Source organism: Triturus cristatus, chromosome 7, assembly GCF_964204655.1.
Source record: "Triturus cristatus chromosome 7, aTriCri1.1, whole genome shotgun sequence".
Classification (NCBI taxonomy): domain Eukaryota; kingdom Metazoa; phylum Chordata; class Amphibia; order Caudata; family Salamandridae; genus Triturus; species Triturus cristatus.
This window is the reverse complement of record NC_140590.1, coordinates 91,263,951-91,281,662: the sequence shown is the minus strand read 5'-3', so window position 1 is coordinate 91,281,662 and position 17,712 is coordinate 91,263,951. Positions and strand designations below refer to the sequence as shown.

At 45.2% G+C, this 17,712-nt stretch overlaps 1 protein-coding gene across 1 annotated transcript in view; it reads right to left on the bottom strand.

The window, feature by feature from the left end:
• LOC146808896 (phospholipase A2 inhibitor gamma subunit B-like) overlaps nt 1–14,718 on the bottom strand; it is a 193,170-nt gene extending 178,452 nt beyond the window's left edge. Inside the window, exon 1 of the mRNA XM_085615708.1 lies at nt 14,587–14,718. Within this exon, the coding sequence (XP_085471834.1) occupies nt 14,587–14,641 (55 nt within the window). The 5' untranslated portion in view covers nt 14,642–14,718. The remainder of the gene's footprint in view (nt 1–14,586) is intronic.
• Between the last annotated feature and the right edge of the window lie 2,994 nt (nt 14,719–17,712).

Here is a 17,712-nt window from a genome sequence, read left to right as displayed (position 1 = left end):
ATTTGCTTGTCAATGGGGATGGCTCCCCTGTTAGAGGATTGTGCCACTGGGGTACATAATTTGCTGCAGTATATACCAGAACACATGGTTCCCCTTCTCCAGCGATTTTACCTGAAGTTTTAAAACACGTGCAGATTGAACATGGGGCAGCACCTGCCCTGGACTTAGGGATGAAACTGATAGGCAGTTTTGCCACAGTATCTGCCATAATGTTGAGTAACATTAAAGGGGTAGCAGCAGGGTTAGATATACACCAATGCCTTATGGATTTGACTCCTGCCCAGCAGGAGAGCAAATTGTCTAAAATTATTGAAGACATTTTTGCTAAACTGGGTAGAGATAATTTGGGAAGAAGGTAGCAGGACTAAAGGTCAGGCATGCCCCGGATTTTGAGGACTATGCTTCTGAACGGGTGGACATTGACGATGCTGGACAGTGAAGAAGAAGTCACAATATTTCACCAGAAACTGATTGATTGTCTGGTGGGAGTAGCACTTTGAGTATATCACGGTGGAAACACCTTATACTAGGGTTAGCATCCCGCATCAATTGTAAGAAGTCCAACTACGGATGAAGGGGAACATTTCCAAATTTATAAATGTTCTCTTTTGGTAGAAACTCACTCAAGGGTATGACAGTTTACTGGCTGAAAACGATTGGCCACTTGACTTCATAATGGATTGCCCAAAAGGGGAGAGGGTCATTTTACCGGTTTTCTCTTACCTTGTTCCAGAATCAATTAAACACTCATTTTCAAGGGAGTGGTCTTTAACCCCTTCAGTGCCCGCCCCTTTCCCCGCCCTGTGCCGGCCGTTTCATTAGCGGGCGGGGTTTATGACGAGCTGGTCTCGTCATGGGCACAGCGCCACCGCGGCCCATGACGAGACCAGCTCGTCATGGGCATTGAAGAGGTTAACGCTAGTTCCTGCGTTATACTGCAACCATGTGGGGTGGGATAACAGTTCACCTTATCATGATATACCATTGAGGAGCACCCCACAACCTCAAAGACAATACCCAATAAAAACTGAAGCTAAAAAACAAGTTAGAGAAATATTAGAACTTGAATATCAAGGTGTAATTGAAATGTGCACCTCTTCTGTGAATAATCCTACATTTCCTGTAATGAAACCAAATCAAACATACTGTCTAGTATTAGATAACAGACATCTGAACACAGCTATTCGTGCATTTGCAGTATAAAATACACACAGTGCTGCACTGATGTATAACATGGTGCAGAAGAAATACAAAACAACACTAGATATCCCAAATGGATTCTTCTGCCAAAATATAGTGCCTGGAAGTAGATATTTGTTTGCCTTGATGGCGCTAGGTGCCCAAAAACAATTCTGCTGTTTTCCCCAAGGGTATAAGAATAGCCCGGGCTGTTTTCAGCCAGAGACACAAAATTACTAGAGAACACTGATGATCAGGCATTGTCATATGTCGATGACATATACTAACTGGACAATGACCTGATGGAGCACTTGATCAGAGTGGACTGCATAATTTTGGGGTTTGCTCACATGGGCTGAAGAATCAATTTAAAAAAAAAAAAAATAGCCCACTTCACTGTCTTATTTTTGGGATACAAATTGTCAAGTGAAGGCAAGAGCTTGGCAACACTTTATTTAGAAAAATGTGCATTGCTCCAACCTCCAACGACTCTGAATAGATTGCAATCAATATTAGGACTTCCAAATTTTTACAGAATATACATTCCTGATTACGCAGAATGGGTAAAACCATTCTACGACCTTATACATCAGATTTTTCAGGGATGCATTGGACACAGCAACACACAGAAATCTTACTTTCCATCCAAGCTGACATGATAGCTTCCAACCTTGTACACACAAGTGTAAACCGACAAACCTGGTGAATCGTGTGATCATGGGGACATCAGGCTACACATATGTCATGTTCAATGAAGGTTGCAAAGTATTGATTGCATATAAATCGCATCACTATGCAAATACTGAAATGCGTTTTGCACCGACTGAAAAAATACTGACTGCAGTTCAGACTGCTGTAGTGAGAGAGCATGCCCTGGCACAAGGGAAACAAATTATTGTGACCCCGGTACCGACCTTAGTGGCGGTTGCAAGAGCTTGTGTACCAAACGTAAAAGCTCTACATCCAAAATAGATACAAGGGGCAACCTCCCTCACTGCAACAGATGTAGATTACAGATTTGATTCTACACTACAAACACAAGCCTTTCTCCAGTATGAGCAAGAATATCCTCTACCAAATTAAATGATGCATCTAGATCGCTATGACTACATCATTTACACTGATGGTTCTGTGCAACCTACCGGAGGGACCAAACAGCAATATTCATCCGCATGTGCAGTTGTAAAAGGGCATATGCATGCTGGAACATTCCATCCTGAAAAATCTTGCACATAGTCACTTGGTGATAGCACAGCACAGCTGACAGAACTTAAGGCTCTAGTACTGACACTACAGAATACGGAGGCTGGAGTCCCACACTTATTTTATGTGATTTGCATTATTGTGTGCAGTTATGTAATAAGTACCTTTATTATTGGAGCCAGAATGGATTTAGGATTCAAAAAGCTGCACAGTGAATTACAAGTTGCTTTGAGAACAGCTGGCAAAGATGAAATAATGCTTGCCACGGGCCCATGTCATTCATACATTGAGTCATCAACATGTTGGAATGCATGTTGCAGGGATTTCTTTGGTCGATAAAACTGCAAAGGCAACAGTTCACACTGCTGTGCTTGCTGAGATAACTTGTTCAGTTCTGAGAATAGATGAAGACATAATGGTGGCTGTCAATGCTGCACGCACCGACACACACCTGCCGAAAGGCCTTCCACTCATGTACTCCTATAAGCTAGATGCGCAAAAAATACAGTATGTTAAGATCCCAGGAGTGGGGTATAGTGTGATACAAACAATGATCGCAGACTAGGATTAAAGCTGGCTGCACATGAGGGTATGGCTTCAGCACACGCAGAGGTGGCTGGTACAATTTCACTATTACAGCAACGCTATTGGTGGCAGGGTCTTTTCAGACAGACCAAGGACATTGTACTGAGATGTGACATTTGTCAACAGTTGAAGAGATCCACCGTGGCGTGACCACCACAGACAATTAATTGGACCACTGCAGCCACCTATCATCTGACTGGGCTTACAAGTACAGTCTGGTGGCAGTAGATTCCTGATCTCAGTTCCCGTGGGTATGGCCACAGCAGTCTGCTGACACACTAACTGTTATACAGGATCTGCGAGTCCTTACTGGGACATACTTAGTTGGCACATTACATTTGGACATGCGCCCGGTGTTTAGTTCTCAGGCTTACAAAGAGGCCATGGTAAGTGTGGGTGTGACACAACGTTTCTCATCTCCTGAGGGAAACGCGGTCATGGAGATGAAAAACAGGACTTAAAGCAGTCTTTTACAGCAAGGGTACGCGGGTCTGGTTGCAATTAATTCCATCACCAATATGGGGTCCAGAGGTGTGAGAAGTTGGCCTAATTTATGCTGTCCACTAGTTATAGTGGGCACCCTGTATCAGTCCAAACAACCTCTTAAGGTGATAGGTTAATGAGAACCTTTATTGAAAGCTATCCTAGTGGTAGCTACGGAGAGCAGCATTCTTGCTAAGTCTTGAAGGAATGTAAAGCAGCTTGTTTTACCAGTCTATAATCTCTTGAATGACCAAATGAAAGGACAACCACACCAGGTATATATTTAAAATAAATATATGTATTTAAGATAAAACACACCCCTCTAGTCTCTTTATGAGGCTAGAGTTCGAAGTACTTAAGTTACAAGTCAGTATTCAACAGTAAAAGCACAAATACACGTTTGGGCCCTAGGGGCGTACCAAACCATATACCAATAAAGTGGTATAAGAACCACGACTGAACTAGACACAAGGCCTAGAGCCTGTAGAAGTGCTTGGACCACAAGAAAGCAGCCAAGGCAGTGACACAGGGGACCCACGGAGGACGCGTGCAGTGTGAGAACACAGCCGCGAATCGCTGTTAACTTCTATGGGGAAAGTCGCGGTTGGAAATTAAGAGTTTAAGGACACTTAGAGGACGACTACAAGCAAACCCTTTTGGGCTTAGACATGTCTAGGGTAAACACTCACGGGAGCACTGGAGTACTCGAGTTACCTCACCCAGGGAAGCCGGGTGCATAGGTGTCAAATGGTGTCGGGTCGCGGCGTCGTTTTCAATGGAAGCTGGCAAAGAAGTACTGCTGCTGTGAAGAGGAGAAGTGTCCGAAGAGATCCAAGAGATCCAAGCCTGGATTGGGGATGAAAGGAACCTGAAAGCAGAGGGGACAGAGTCTGGGTCACTTACCAGTGACCATGGGCACGATAGTCCAATGCCCACAGATGTCAGGTGCTTCAGGTGAGTTGATGGGTGTCTTGACTCTGCAGCCACGAGGTCCAGGAGGTGTTGACAACAACCAGAAGCTGGATTCGAGCAGTCCCACAAAGTCTGTCGAGTGCTGTGGTGGCGGTGACCCGAATGGACCCAACAAGCCTTGGCAACGGCAAGTCAAGTGGAAATAGAAGAAAGATGTCGGTGCAGACCAGCAAGGTCTGGGGGACTCACCCTGCAAGGGTAAGTCAGGGAACATCTGGAGCAACCAGGGAAGCGCAATCAGAAGAGGAGCTGCCTTTGTGGGGACCCACTGGCCAACGGGTTAGCGATCACGAAGGAGCCTCAAGCAGTCGCACTGGAAACTGGCCCACGGGTCACTTGTGGAGTGGAGGCCAGAGATCTTTGATGCTGTAAATGCCCAAGGCTGGAGCTACTCGGAGCCCAAAGCACAACTTCGAGAAAGACCAGGAAGATGATGTACCGGCAAAAGATCACGGTGTCCAGGGGTCACGGTTCCACGTCACCCACGATAGCCACTGGCCTCAGCTTTGCTGTGGTCTCAGGGTAGCCTCGGGGAAGTCTGGAAATCCACCTCTGGTGATGCAAAGACTTCGGTGTCCAGCAGGAGCTTCAGAGTTACAGACCAGACAGTTGCTTCTTTGGTGCCTGCCAAGCAGGGGAGTCACTCCTTGACCCCAAGGGAGATTTTAGAATCTAGCGAAAATAGAAAGTCGAAGGTCCAGGATATATGTTGCAGAGTTTCATCCAGGGTAATCTAAAGTCTCAGGGACTGGGTTCCCATACTTATACTAAGTTTGGGGGTTGGACATACTCTAGGGACGACCCTATGGGAGGGTTTGGAAAGATGGGTGGTTACACCCGTTTCCTTTGTCCAGTTTCGCACCAGAGCAGGGGCAGGTAGCCCCTGCAACCGGTTTGAACTGGACTATGCACAGGGACACCAAGTGTGCCCCAGTGCAGGACTTCAAAGCACCAGAGAGTGCTCCTGCCCAGCCCCAATACACATCTGCCTGTCTGGGGAGTTGGTTACACCTTCCTGGGACAGGAAACCTATTGTCCAGGCCTCCCCTGCTTGAGTTTCCGTCAGCAGCAGGAGGCCAGACCCGTGTCTGTGGCATCCATTTTGTGATGCCAGGGCTTTAGAAAGTCTTTACCGGTTAGACCAGTGTGAACATATCTCTCCCTCTAGAAGGGTGGAATGCTACCCCTGCCCCCAGAACTGGCGGGGGGTAGTATTCCAAAATGTTTGACAGCAAACACGACATTTTCCGTGCAGCCAGTCCAAAGTTAGCATTTACCGTGAGGTTATAATGCACTTAAGTGTATATGGTCAGGCTGCACCACAAACAGCATCAGAGGAGGTACTCCAAACGCTGCAGAGGGGTTCTGCTCATGCAGGGGCACCCTCTCACATTAAAACCAAGCACTCTGCCTTCAGGATTGTTACGGCCTGCCATAGGAGTGACTATAGGTTTTATATGTGTGTGCAATGGTAGTGATATAGGTCGCCTATACCACAGTAAGGGGTGCAGGCACCACCTTACCTAGGCTGAAGTAGCAGACCTGTGGTGTCATTTTGGAGTGCTTCCCAGGGATGGCATAATACATGCTTCAGCCCCTGGTAGGCCTCTGAGGTACCTATGCCCTAGGTACATAGTATACCAATACTAGGGGCTTATAAGGCACTCCAGAATCCAATTAGAGATGTACCTAATGTACATGGAAACCATTTTAGAGAGGAAGCAGCTAGGCTGGGGTCCTGATCAGCAGGGCCACAGCCAGACTAAGGTAAAAAAACAGTAAAACACCAGCAAAAAGTGGGGTTACCCATGTGAAGCAGATCCTACTCTCCTACAAGAGGTTTTTGAATAACATGCCAGGATAATCCCTGGGTGGTCATACTCCTTTTGATATCTTGTTTGGGGTTAAAATATGGGTCCCATATCTCAATAGTGCCAGCACAGTGGTGGGTGAAACATCATTTGACATAAATGAATATTTGGCTGTTTTACAGGAACTGATGAATTCCGGGATGAACAAAGTAACGTCCAAATAAAATGCACCGCCACTGGAGAAGGGAAGGTTGTTCTGGCAAGAACCGGCTGGATCTGGTCAGAGAAAAGATTGTAGATAAAATAGTTGTTGAAGGTACACACACTGTACTTCTTACGCCCCCTTACCGGACACCACAGAAAAAGATTTTTCTCTATTGATCTGACTGAATCACATTATGTGGTCGATTCTCAGCAGTAGGCCTAATGGGCTCCTAGGCAGCTACCAATCTCCTCTCGCTGCCCTACAGTAGGTTCAGATGGAAGCTTTAATTTCAAATGAAGACTGCTCTCAACGACATGAGACTACAGTAAACAACAATGAAGTATGCCTTCTACCTGTTTCAGAAACAATTACAACTGTGCAAACTACAACTACAGAAACTCTGATTTCTGTTCGGAATCATGAAATAAACACAGTCTACATCAATGAACCACTGATCAACTCTGTATCAAGTTCAACACAACCTGCTGAATTGCCAAAGATAGACTGGACAGCAGTGTCTGCATACTTCATCAACTTTGATGACTTCTCCTCTGATGCATTGAAGAATCCATCGCTCCCCCCACCCTTGGCGTTCAAACTGAAGGAGCACGTTTGCTATTATTGGCTGAAAAGAAAATACTTTGTCACTCCATGGCTACACCTTTGGATTACAATTGCATTACTTTCCCCAGTTCTTTGGATTGGTTTTGTGACCGTGTTCTTCCTTCTCTTAAATTGACATTTTGTCCCATAAAGCTTTGCAGTATACACCTGAAACCACACATTGTATGGTATAAGGTATCATTTGTGTGTATGGTCCCACTGAACTTTTACAAATTTTCCATTTGTTTAAATTTTATTGAATTACATTATCACCAGGAGGACTGTTTCTGATGATTGGGATAATAATACTATGATGATTGGGATAATAATACTATATAGGAAATGTTAGAAGATCTGGAGCATTCAACTGATGAATTTTATGATGGTACAACCACATTCGATGAAATGTTCTGTTATCAAGATTATGCTCATAATTTTTTGCAGAAGGCTGGTACCCCATGTGAAGTGTTTAACTTTACTCAATGTGAACATTGCCCTACACCACCAAGGTGTAGTTAAAAAGCATTTGCACAAACGTTTTTCTGGTTATGAAACATCTAACCCAGCCTCATTTTATTATAGGCTTGCACCATCATCTGCAAGAAAAATATGAAAACGGATACTAAGCTGATATACTCTGGTTCTTTCCTTTCCCAGTTTTCTACACAGGGTTTTGACTTTTGGAGAGATAAAGGATGTGTAAAATCTACTTGGGGGACAAAGATTGGCAGGTTCAGGGAACTGAGGCCTTTAGGGCCTGTTTGATACCGCAACAGATGATTTTCATAAAACAAACTGTGCCACAGAAAATGTATCTTAGCCTAGCAAAAATTAAATATCTGAACAAGCCACAAGTTCCTGCTCTTACATGATTGACAACTGGCAACAGTTAACACCATGTGATGAAAACACCTATTGACTCTATGCTGCGTACGAGTAGACATAGCTGATCAGACCCCAGTTGGAAGGGATAGATTGTCTGGCTATTGGACACTAACAACACTAACAAATGTCAGGATAGATTCCTGAATAACATCAAGGCTTTCATAGCCCATAGCCCTGACATGCGACATGTGCAGAGTGACCATTTTGGGCTGGAACCAACTTATAGTATTGCGAACTTGTGCCTTGATTGGCTAAAAACCTCAACACTATCTCAGGTACAACAGCACTTGTCCCTTTTATTGGATGATTTGGATTTACAAGACTTCTTGTTAGGTCCTCAAAAACCACGTCAAAAGGGCTTTCTGTATGCAGTCCATAACAAGATATGGAAAATACCTCAACAAGAAGCTGCTGAAAGACTGCATGACTTTGACAAGGCCGACTTAGAAAAGGCTCTTGCAGTAGTGGCGAATGGTATAACTACTTATCATTTAGAATTATTTCTTTAGGTAACATTGTCTCATCCATAATAGACGTACTTCAGCAAGATTTGTCTGCATTACAACATGGGCCGTTCCCAACTTAGTTCCATTCTATTTTTAAGCTGGACACTGCAAACATTGTGTTCAGGCCACCGGCCTTGGTGATACATGAAAATCACAAATCTGTTTTCACCATACCATCTTTCTGATCAACAGATAGCTATGTCATGAAAAGATGTAAAGCACACGATGCAACACATTGAAAAGCTTAAGAAATTACCTTTTACGGTTGCTGAGATAGTATCCATGGATTGCATAATCCATTGGTACATTGCACTACCCATCTCAACTTCCCACCAGCAGCACTGTCCACAAAACTATCAAGTGGGAACGTATGAAGCGTTAGGTGAAGGGTTCATATGTGAACAATGAGAAATTCCTTTCACATTCCGGTGTAGGAATAGGGACACTGCCATATTTCTCAGCGGCATGGACTGCAAGAATACTTTAAGAGGGTCCCGAGTGTGAAAGGATGTTTTGTTGCATGGAGCATACACTACATCTGTATCAAACCTGTCTTGCTACTTGAAAGGGTCTCTTGTGGATATGCTATGTCCGGCTTTCAGATTGCTCTTAAAAACGAGTTTACCTGATGTTGAACAGTCAGGGTTGGTGTGGGATGAAAACAGGAGTTGCATGTGTGGTGACCATCTCTTCCATTGAACCGTGTTGCACACAAGTCCTGTTTCCACCAACTTGTGCAGTTAGGGAGGATACAGTGTGGCCTCCAATTAATCTTACCAACGTGTGCTTTGACACCGTAAGCAAACTGTTTTCAAAAAGATGTAGCCTTAACTTCGGCCAAGGAGACATTTGATCTTCAGTTGGCGAGTTGCTCTTCGGAGATACTAACTTCCCATGACATTTTGGAAGCTGGTTCATCTAATTTTCAATAAGTCTAATACAAATGGAATTGTAAGTTTTTTAGGAGCATAAATTGTGGGTTGGTCAGCAATTTCCAGATGGTGTTTAGAGCTATTACATCCTTCATCCACTCTGTCCTCAGAAGAATGTTTGGAGGTCTTCCACTGGTCCTGCTCCTAGATGCAGAGATATTAATTTTAGTAATTTTGTCCAGTTCGAGTTCAAATGGAGCTGTTCTGTGAATGCATGGTGCATTTCTTTAGCATACGTTTGCTTCAAGAATTAGATACACAGTGGTTCCTGTCTTTCTGGCCTTTATGTCTTTATTGCATACAGCCTGTGTTCCGCTGACTCTTGTGCACTTATGAGTGTGCCCTAGACTTGGGCTTGGGGTTGGAGTTGGTTGAACCTTCGGACTTGAACGTGATGGTGGACCCACTCAAGGCCCATCTGTACAGATGTCCTTTGTGGATACCTCTGCTCCTGATTGTGTTCCATAAGCTACCCTGACTTGCCTCAGTGCCTAGTGGTTTGGATCTGAGCTCTGTTTCAACAGAATATCAGGTGGCTGTATACACTCCCTTAGCAGAAGCTTTTGGGGTTGGATTGGAACATACTTGCTCTATCGACTTGCTCCGAGGTGTGCCTCTGGGAACGTCATCTGCGGACGATGTGAACAGCAATGTTTCGTCTGCCACTCAGAACATGTAAATATCTGGCTCTTCCGGTTTTTAAATTTTCAAATGTATTTTAAATTGCTTCTCATTTTAATGTATTTATATTTTTAGGCTTTGGTCCTCCAAATCGCAGGAGTGCCTGATTATGGGTGAGTGCCCCTTTTTGCATTGTTACCTCCCACTTTTGATCTGTCATCTGATGCAACGTGACCTGTTGTGCCCTGAGTCCCTGCCAATCAGGTTACCAGGGCATGTGCTCTTTCCCAAAACTGTATCTTTGTACCCACAATTGGCACATTTCTGGCCACAGGTAATCCCCTTGTAAAAGGTGTAGTGGGTACCTAGGGCACTCTGACCAGGGAAGGCCTCTAAGGGCTGCAGGACCTATTGTGACTGCCCTTAGAGATCCTGTACCTTAACACGCACACGCTGCCATTGCAGGCTGCCTGTTTTGGTGCAGCAAAATGTGAAGAGATTCGACATGGCACACACCCACTGACTAAGGTAACTCAGCCCTTTAGCAGGGTGCATGAGCCTTCAGGTGAGGGTACAGTGGCATGAACCCTGTACCCCTACAATGTCCATTCTTTGACATTGTAAGTGTAGTAAAGCCATCAAGAGTATATGGTTTGGGATTTGGTCATTATTAACTACCAGTATTTGTAAAGTGCACAGCTACCTCCAAAGTGGTATCCCGGCACTAGGGGCCCTCGGGAAGATTAAGCGAGCTATTGCCCAGAGTCACATGGTGGTGGGCTAACCTGCCGCCAGCAGCGGGGATCGAACCGTGAACCCCATAGTCCAGAGTCAGGCTCCCTGGCCGCTGTGCCACACCTCTTCCACATAAACTCCACTGCTGATCGCCATTTGCCACCACCAGACAGGTTTCTGGACCCCTGGGTAGACAGAAGCTACTCTAGTGGTCCAGAAAAAAAGTCCATCCTAGGCAGAGGTGTCATGCCTCCTCTACCAGGAGGGGCTGGGTCCACGAAGGGGAAACTTCAAGGACATGCTACCTTTGAAAACTGTCCCTGCCTTTTGCTGTTCCCAGGTACTGGCTCCCTCCAGTCTGCCCCCCACTTTGGGCGGGAGAATTTGTGGGAAAACAAAGCTAGTAGGAGAGGTGTTCTCACTGTTGCCAACCCACCCCTCAGGTGAGGGAGGCAAGGTGAAGCGCACATCTCAGTCCCCTCCATATTGAATATGAGGGGACCCAGCCAAATAGGGAGAGGCTCATGCGTACCTCCCACTGGAGGGTGGCATAATCAGGGGTGTACCCACCCAAAGGAAGGGACTCATTGGTCCCGACCTGCACACGACTCTAACACCCCTAAATTTAGTATTTCGGGGCAACCCTGACCCTTGCCCCCTCAGATACGAGGAAGAAAGAAGAAGGACCGAAGAGCTGTGCTGACCTAGGAAGAAGAGGACACCCACTGCTTTGGCCCAGCCCTACTGGCCTGTCTCGACTTCAACCTGCCTACAGCAAAACCCCAGCGAGTTCAGCAGCCCCCAGAGCCTGGAGGACATGCCCTATCCTCATCTAACATACTCTTTCTCCTGTGAGCACCAGATTTGCTCAAGCAAAGACTCAATCCCAGAATCCGATCCAGGCAGCTCCACAATTCTTCACCACTCTAAATCCGGTGCCCACTGCCCAAGTTCAGGTGGCCCAACACCACAAGGAGGTTTCCCCAGCTATCCTGACCTGGAATCTGGTCATCCTCGACCACACTCAACTTCAATCCGATGCTTGCAGCCTCAACCTGAAGGGTCCCCCTGGCCATGACCAAAGCTCGTAAGAAGAACCTGATGCGAAAAGACACCCCTGCACCCGATGCTCCACGGCCTTGGATGGCCAACCAATGGTGTCCAGGCATCCCACAAGATCCCAACTTACCTCTCCAGCCAGTGGACACCTCCAGGAAGTTTCCCTACTCGAGCCTAAAGCATCTTTACTGAACCAACGATCTCCACTGACATCAAGAGAGACCCCAATGTTGCCTTGGCACTCTGCACCCGGCTGCTCCTGTGCAGCTGGTGGTGAAATTCCTTTGCTGATTGATGGCCCCTCCAGTGCTGATCTTAACCCCAGGAGCTTGGCTCCCAGACCTGAGTGGCCTGCTCATAAGCAGCCCCTGACCGAAGGCCTCCTTAGCCCCAATGGCTAACATTGGGCCCCTGCTCTCTGCAACTGGCCGCCCCTATACCACTGGTGGTGCAACTTGAAAGCCTACCTAGAGCCCCAAAATTCCCACATGTAAGTCATTTACTTCCTGATAAACCGCTAACACTTTTTACCCATAGGAACCCATGTGACAAGTTTAGTTTCTGAAAATATTCTATGTTGAGCTGAACTTTGTATGAAAGAAAAGGTAACTATACTGCAAACCTTAAAAAGTATTACTTGACTTGTATAGTGTGATCCCCAGTGTGGTATCTAGGCATACCACCCGAGTAGTCAATGTAATCCAAAAGCAATCAAAATGTATTCAAAAAGTAATTACTGTGTTTTGAAAGCCAATACAAACCTGTAACAATTGCAATTTCATCCACAACTGCATTTCCTTGCAAACTCTTGCATTTGAGAGTATATTTCACTTATCTGTGCCAAGTCCTGCTTGGTTACAGAAATGAATCATAAGTATACCTTTTTTGTACTTACCTAATTAGTCTGGGGTCAGTCATGAGTGAGTGAATGCAATAATTGCTCGACACACCCTCTTGTTAAGCCTAACTGCTCGCCCACACTACCACACATAGGAAGCAGTTAGTAATTACCTAATTTAGCCTCTGGTATACCTCAGGGGACTCCCTGGACTCTGTGCACACTATACCTTACTTGGGTATAGTATATACAGAGCCAGCTTACTACACTGATTTTTTTAATATGATGTACCTATCATCGTTTATCAAATACACTTTTAGCATTTGACATATACGCTGATGTCTTTTTGGATAGTGGAGCTGGTTTGCTATAGATAGCTTCTTAAGCCAACATTTGCACGAGGTGTTAGTGTCATGTGCCCGAGTTTGGCCCAGTAGGAATTAGTGCCATTTTACATGTACACGGCCCTTTACTAAAGTTGCCTTCTCTTTTCCACATCGACATTTGACACACATTTGCTTTTGTGACTCTTGCAATAGTTTCTCAGAAACACCATTCTTGCTGACAGATAACAATTTGTGACAACACTAAGATACTGCTTTGGCATTAGGGACAAGGCCCCCATGTGTGTGACACAAACGTGTTTATTATTACATCCGTATCATGACGCAGCTATCTGTCAAATACAAACATTGGCAGCCTGATCACAATCTCTGCCCAAGGCAAGGATACCAATTTTTATATATAAACTTTTGTTTCCTAAAATAATCGGAGGAGACACTTCTGCTGACTTCGAGGGGTCCCTCCATGCTGAAGCTTTTTCTCAGCAGCTGACTGACATCTCTCTGAGGGGTGTCCGGTTCATGACCAAGATGGGGTCTTACACTCTTCCTACCAGGTAGTGGGGTTAGATAACTAGTAAAGGGACACTTCCTGTGCCCAGAGCCGGTACATTAAATGCTACTAGTGGGTCTGCAGTACTGATTGTTCCACTCACTTAAGTAGCATTTTAACATGTCTCAGGTGTGCGATTACAGCCTGTGTGTGTGCAGTTTTAAGCTGCCTTTTCAACCAAGAAAAATAAACCTTTTGCTAGGCTCAAACCATCCTTCCTAATACAGATCAGTTCCACTTTTCATGAATGATGTATGGTGCAATACAATTGCAAAGGTGGAAAAATGTGGAGACTTTAAAAACTTGTTCCACTAATGCTCCTGCCTCAAATGCATGTCTATAAATTAGGACATATGTATTGGCTTCAAAACCGGCGGGTATTTAATTTAATTTAAGAGGGAACAAAAAGTAGCACAAAAGTGCACAGAGCACTACTTTATGACATTAGAGGCAATTTTTCAATGCAAATCATGATTTGTCTTGGAAAGTAAATACCACCATAAAACCTTTGTGTAACTTTTGTGGTGCAAACCTGTGCAAGGTGTTAGGTACTCTGGGCCATACTTTGGAGGGTTTTGGACATCTGCTATCCATTCTCACAGCTGCAGAAAATGATTATTAGTTGCAGTGCTATTTTAGAAATAATTTAAATTAACCAAGTTTGTGTTTTGCTGTCTCTCCATCAATATTCTATTTAGACACTTTTAGGAGTTTAAAACAACAATCATGAATGAAGCATTAAACAATCTCCTTGTTTGCCCTCATGATGAGCCAACTAGCCTGTCTCGGTCCTGTGAATCCAAAGAAAAGATTAAAAGTGCAATAGTCATTTGAACACGTAGCACATTTCCTAAAACAACCAACCAAACATGTTATCATTTGTTTCACTGCGTTATAAGTTACTCAGACTTCAGCACATTTTGAATTGACTTGTTTTTTGTTCCACTCTGCAAAGTTTCCTGTGGTTGTAGTTTAGTGAAGAAGGTGGAATAAACATACAGTAAAACACCCACCTAGCAGGACAGTTGCAACAAATACTGAATTAAAGAATACAGGTTTGGTGATCTTATCTCACCCTCAGACAAGACAAGGAACCAAAGGAAACCAAAGACTGCCAGTAGTGATGTCATGGTGCTGTAGGAAGGTGCGAGGTGATGATGGCGGTCTTGCTTGGAGCCTGATTCCTGCTCTGTTGTGAACCACACCTCTGGGGATGCTGCATTTGTACCCCAGAGAGGAGGGAGCAACCTCCTTCATTCTGCCCATGTGCCATTCAGTAGGATGTGGTAACTTGCTGAGAGCGTGGCTGCTGGCGACTTGCCTCTGAACACAAACATCTTGCACCTCCCCCAGCTCACCTGAATCACCCACAGTACATTTCCATCAGGCTAGAGCCAAGTAGATTTTCTTTTTGAGGGGTTATTCAGTCAGTCAGTCAGTCATAATACTTTATTTCGATAAATCAATATCATAAAAAGACATAGGAACAAAATTTTACACATGATCATCAAATGCAATAAATACATAATAAAACATGATATATATACATACTAGTACCACTTACATGTGAATACAAAAATATATACTTTCTATAAAATCCGTACCTAAAAATACATTTAAAAGAGGTCAGTAAGGATAAAACAGGCTGTTCATATCGATTGCAAAAAAACTCATCAATGTAAAAAGGATTCAAGTAATAACCATTACCAATACGAAATATGCAGTTCATCTTTCTAATGGTCCGTGGTCACCCGGTTATCGGACACCATCCTTTTATTGGCCCTACTAGCCCCCACAAGGAAGTTGGCAACATGAAACATTATCCTAGGGGTTTGTAATAGCTGGAGAAACAGTAGTGCTGGCTTGACCTGTGTGAACCCCACCTCTTTAAGAATCGGTCTCAAGAATTTCCTTCTTAGGACCGTGAAGTGGTCACAGAACATCAGAAAGTGCAAAGTGTTCTGGGTCGAGAAATTATCACACTTACATGGCGGTGCATTATCTGGTGAACTCCAGCTTGGAAAGTAGCCCAGGGATAAGTGGATCAAATTCAGCCGAAATCGAGTTAAGAGGAAGCGGTGATAGGGCCGGTTAACAATGGTCAAGTATGGTTCTGGGCCCACATGGGTACACAAAATAAGGCTAGACCTTACCATTGGTTTCTCAAGCTCCACTTGTTCCCTATCTAGGCATAGCATATCACTCATCATACCTTTAATTTGAGCTATGTCTTTCGTAGTTATACTAGAAGGGGCTAAGAAAAGATCTGGTCTCCCTAGCTTGCCAAGGCTATCTTTAATATAGGCTAGCCATGGAATCTTGCTAACCCCATCTAACTGCAAGCAGTCTTTTAAAATGGTGTGATTGAGGGGAATTTCATGGTTCAGCCAGATCCTAAGCCAGGCCAAAACAGGGGCTATTTTAATCAGGTCTGAAATGTATCCCAACCCTAGTTCAGAATGAACAATGTATGTAGGAGTTGACTGGGGTACGGAAAGGACTGACCTGAGAAATTTATTTTCGGTAATCTGGATACTGTCCGTTGAACAATAGCCCCAAATGGCGCTGCCATATGTGGCAACAGCCAAGGTTATTGATGTGTGGCTTCAGGATGTGAAAAGTAGGTGTAAAGACCCTGCAAATAAAATAACAGACCACACACTCTGGTGTACTGCTGGTGGTCTTGTGCTTGACCACACCCAGGCCCCCAGGCTATTTATTCACTTGTCTGGGACGTACACCAGGCACTTTCTCTTCACTTATGTACGCAGGGGATGCCTGTGTTCCCCCCTGAATTGCAAACAACAAATTGTGGTGCCCCCACCTTTTGCAACACTACATTCTTCCTTTACCCTATAATAAAACATAACACAATTTGCAAACTCAGAGCATCATATCATTCCGGTCCAACAGTCAATAATGCATCCCCCCTCCTTATTTCATCACTTACAACACTTCAGATGAGGTTGGTGACTCACAAATGCTAGAACGCCTTCAGGCCCCAAAGTCAATCACACACAAAGTCAGCATATCGTTGAGACCGCTTGGGGGGGGCCTGAGCAGATAACACCCACAGTCAGCACTGGCAGTCACACCTGGTGAGGACTCTCCCTGGCTCGGTGCATCAGCGGTCTTTTGACTCCGACTCCTGGCTGCCAATGGAGAAGGGGCTGACACAGGGTACAGTTCCTCTGAAGGCACATCAACTCCCTGGTCTGGACCATGGCTATCCTCACTGGCTGAGTGGCCATCTGTTGAGGTATGTCTTGGTGTGTCAGCTTCTGCAGCTATGACCACTGTTTTTTGGGGAACCTTCTTGAAATGGAACACATTCCAAGTGACATATTCTGCACCCCTCCATTCGGTTATTTTTGTGCCCTTAACTTCTGTGATGGTCCATCGAGCGATCTCAAGCAGCAGCCTGAATTTTCCCCCAGGCTGGCGGTCTTTGACTAACACTTGGTCTCCAACCTTGATCTGGCTCCTTTTTGCTCGCTGCCTCTGTGAGGCATACTCATTGTTGCTGGCTCTTCTGGAGTCGGACAGGTTAGAGGTATTTGGTGTGCCCTCCCACTAAGGGTGGTGTGTAATGATAACAACCACTGTCCTCCCAAAACACAGTTTGCTTGGGGCACTCCCAGTCATGGAGAGGGGTGCGAGTCTACTCCCACAGGAAATGGTACGAAGTGCACTCACTGTTGTCAGCTTCAGCCACCGCAATCTGGATCACTTTCTTGAGAGTTCTCATCCGGGCTCCACCTCCCCATTCGCTTGGGGCCCGCAAGGGGTTATACTGCGATGCTTGGTGTTCCTGGAGCTCAAATAGTCTGCAAGCTCTGTGCCATTGAAGGGTGGCCTATTGTCTGCGCTGATTTCTCCAAAGAAGGCTGTGGTTGAACATGAGCTCCACATGGGATCACCACCATGGGGAACGTAGTTGTCACGATTTTGACCTCAGGATAGCGGGAATAGTCTTCTATCACCAACAACATATGGGCACCATTGGGGAGGCTGCCAAAATCTGTACTGACCCTTTGCCAAGGGGCACTAGGACCTTCTTCTGTGATAACCGGTGAGGGGTGGTCGGGCTGGCTGGTAGCAAGACAAACGGGGCAATTTCGCACAACTGGCTCCACTGTCTAGTTAAACCCTGGGTTCCAGACCTTGCTCCGGAGGCTGTTCTTGTATTTGACAATGCCCT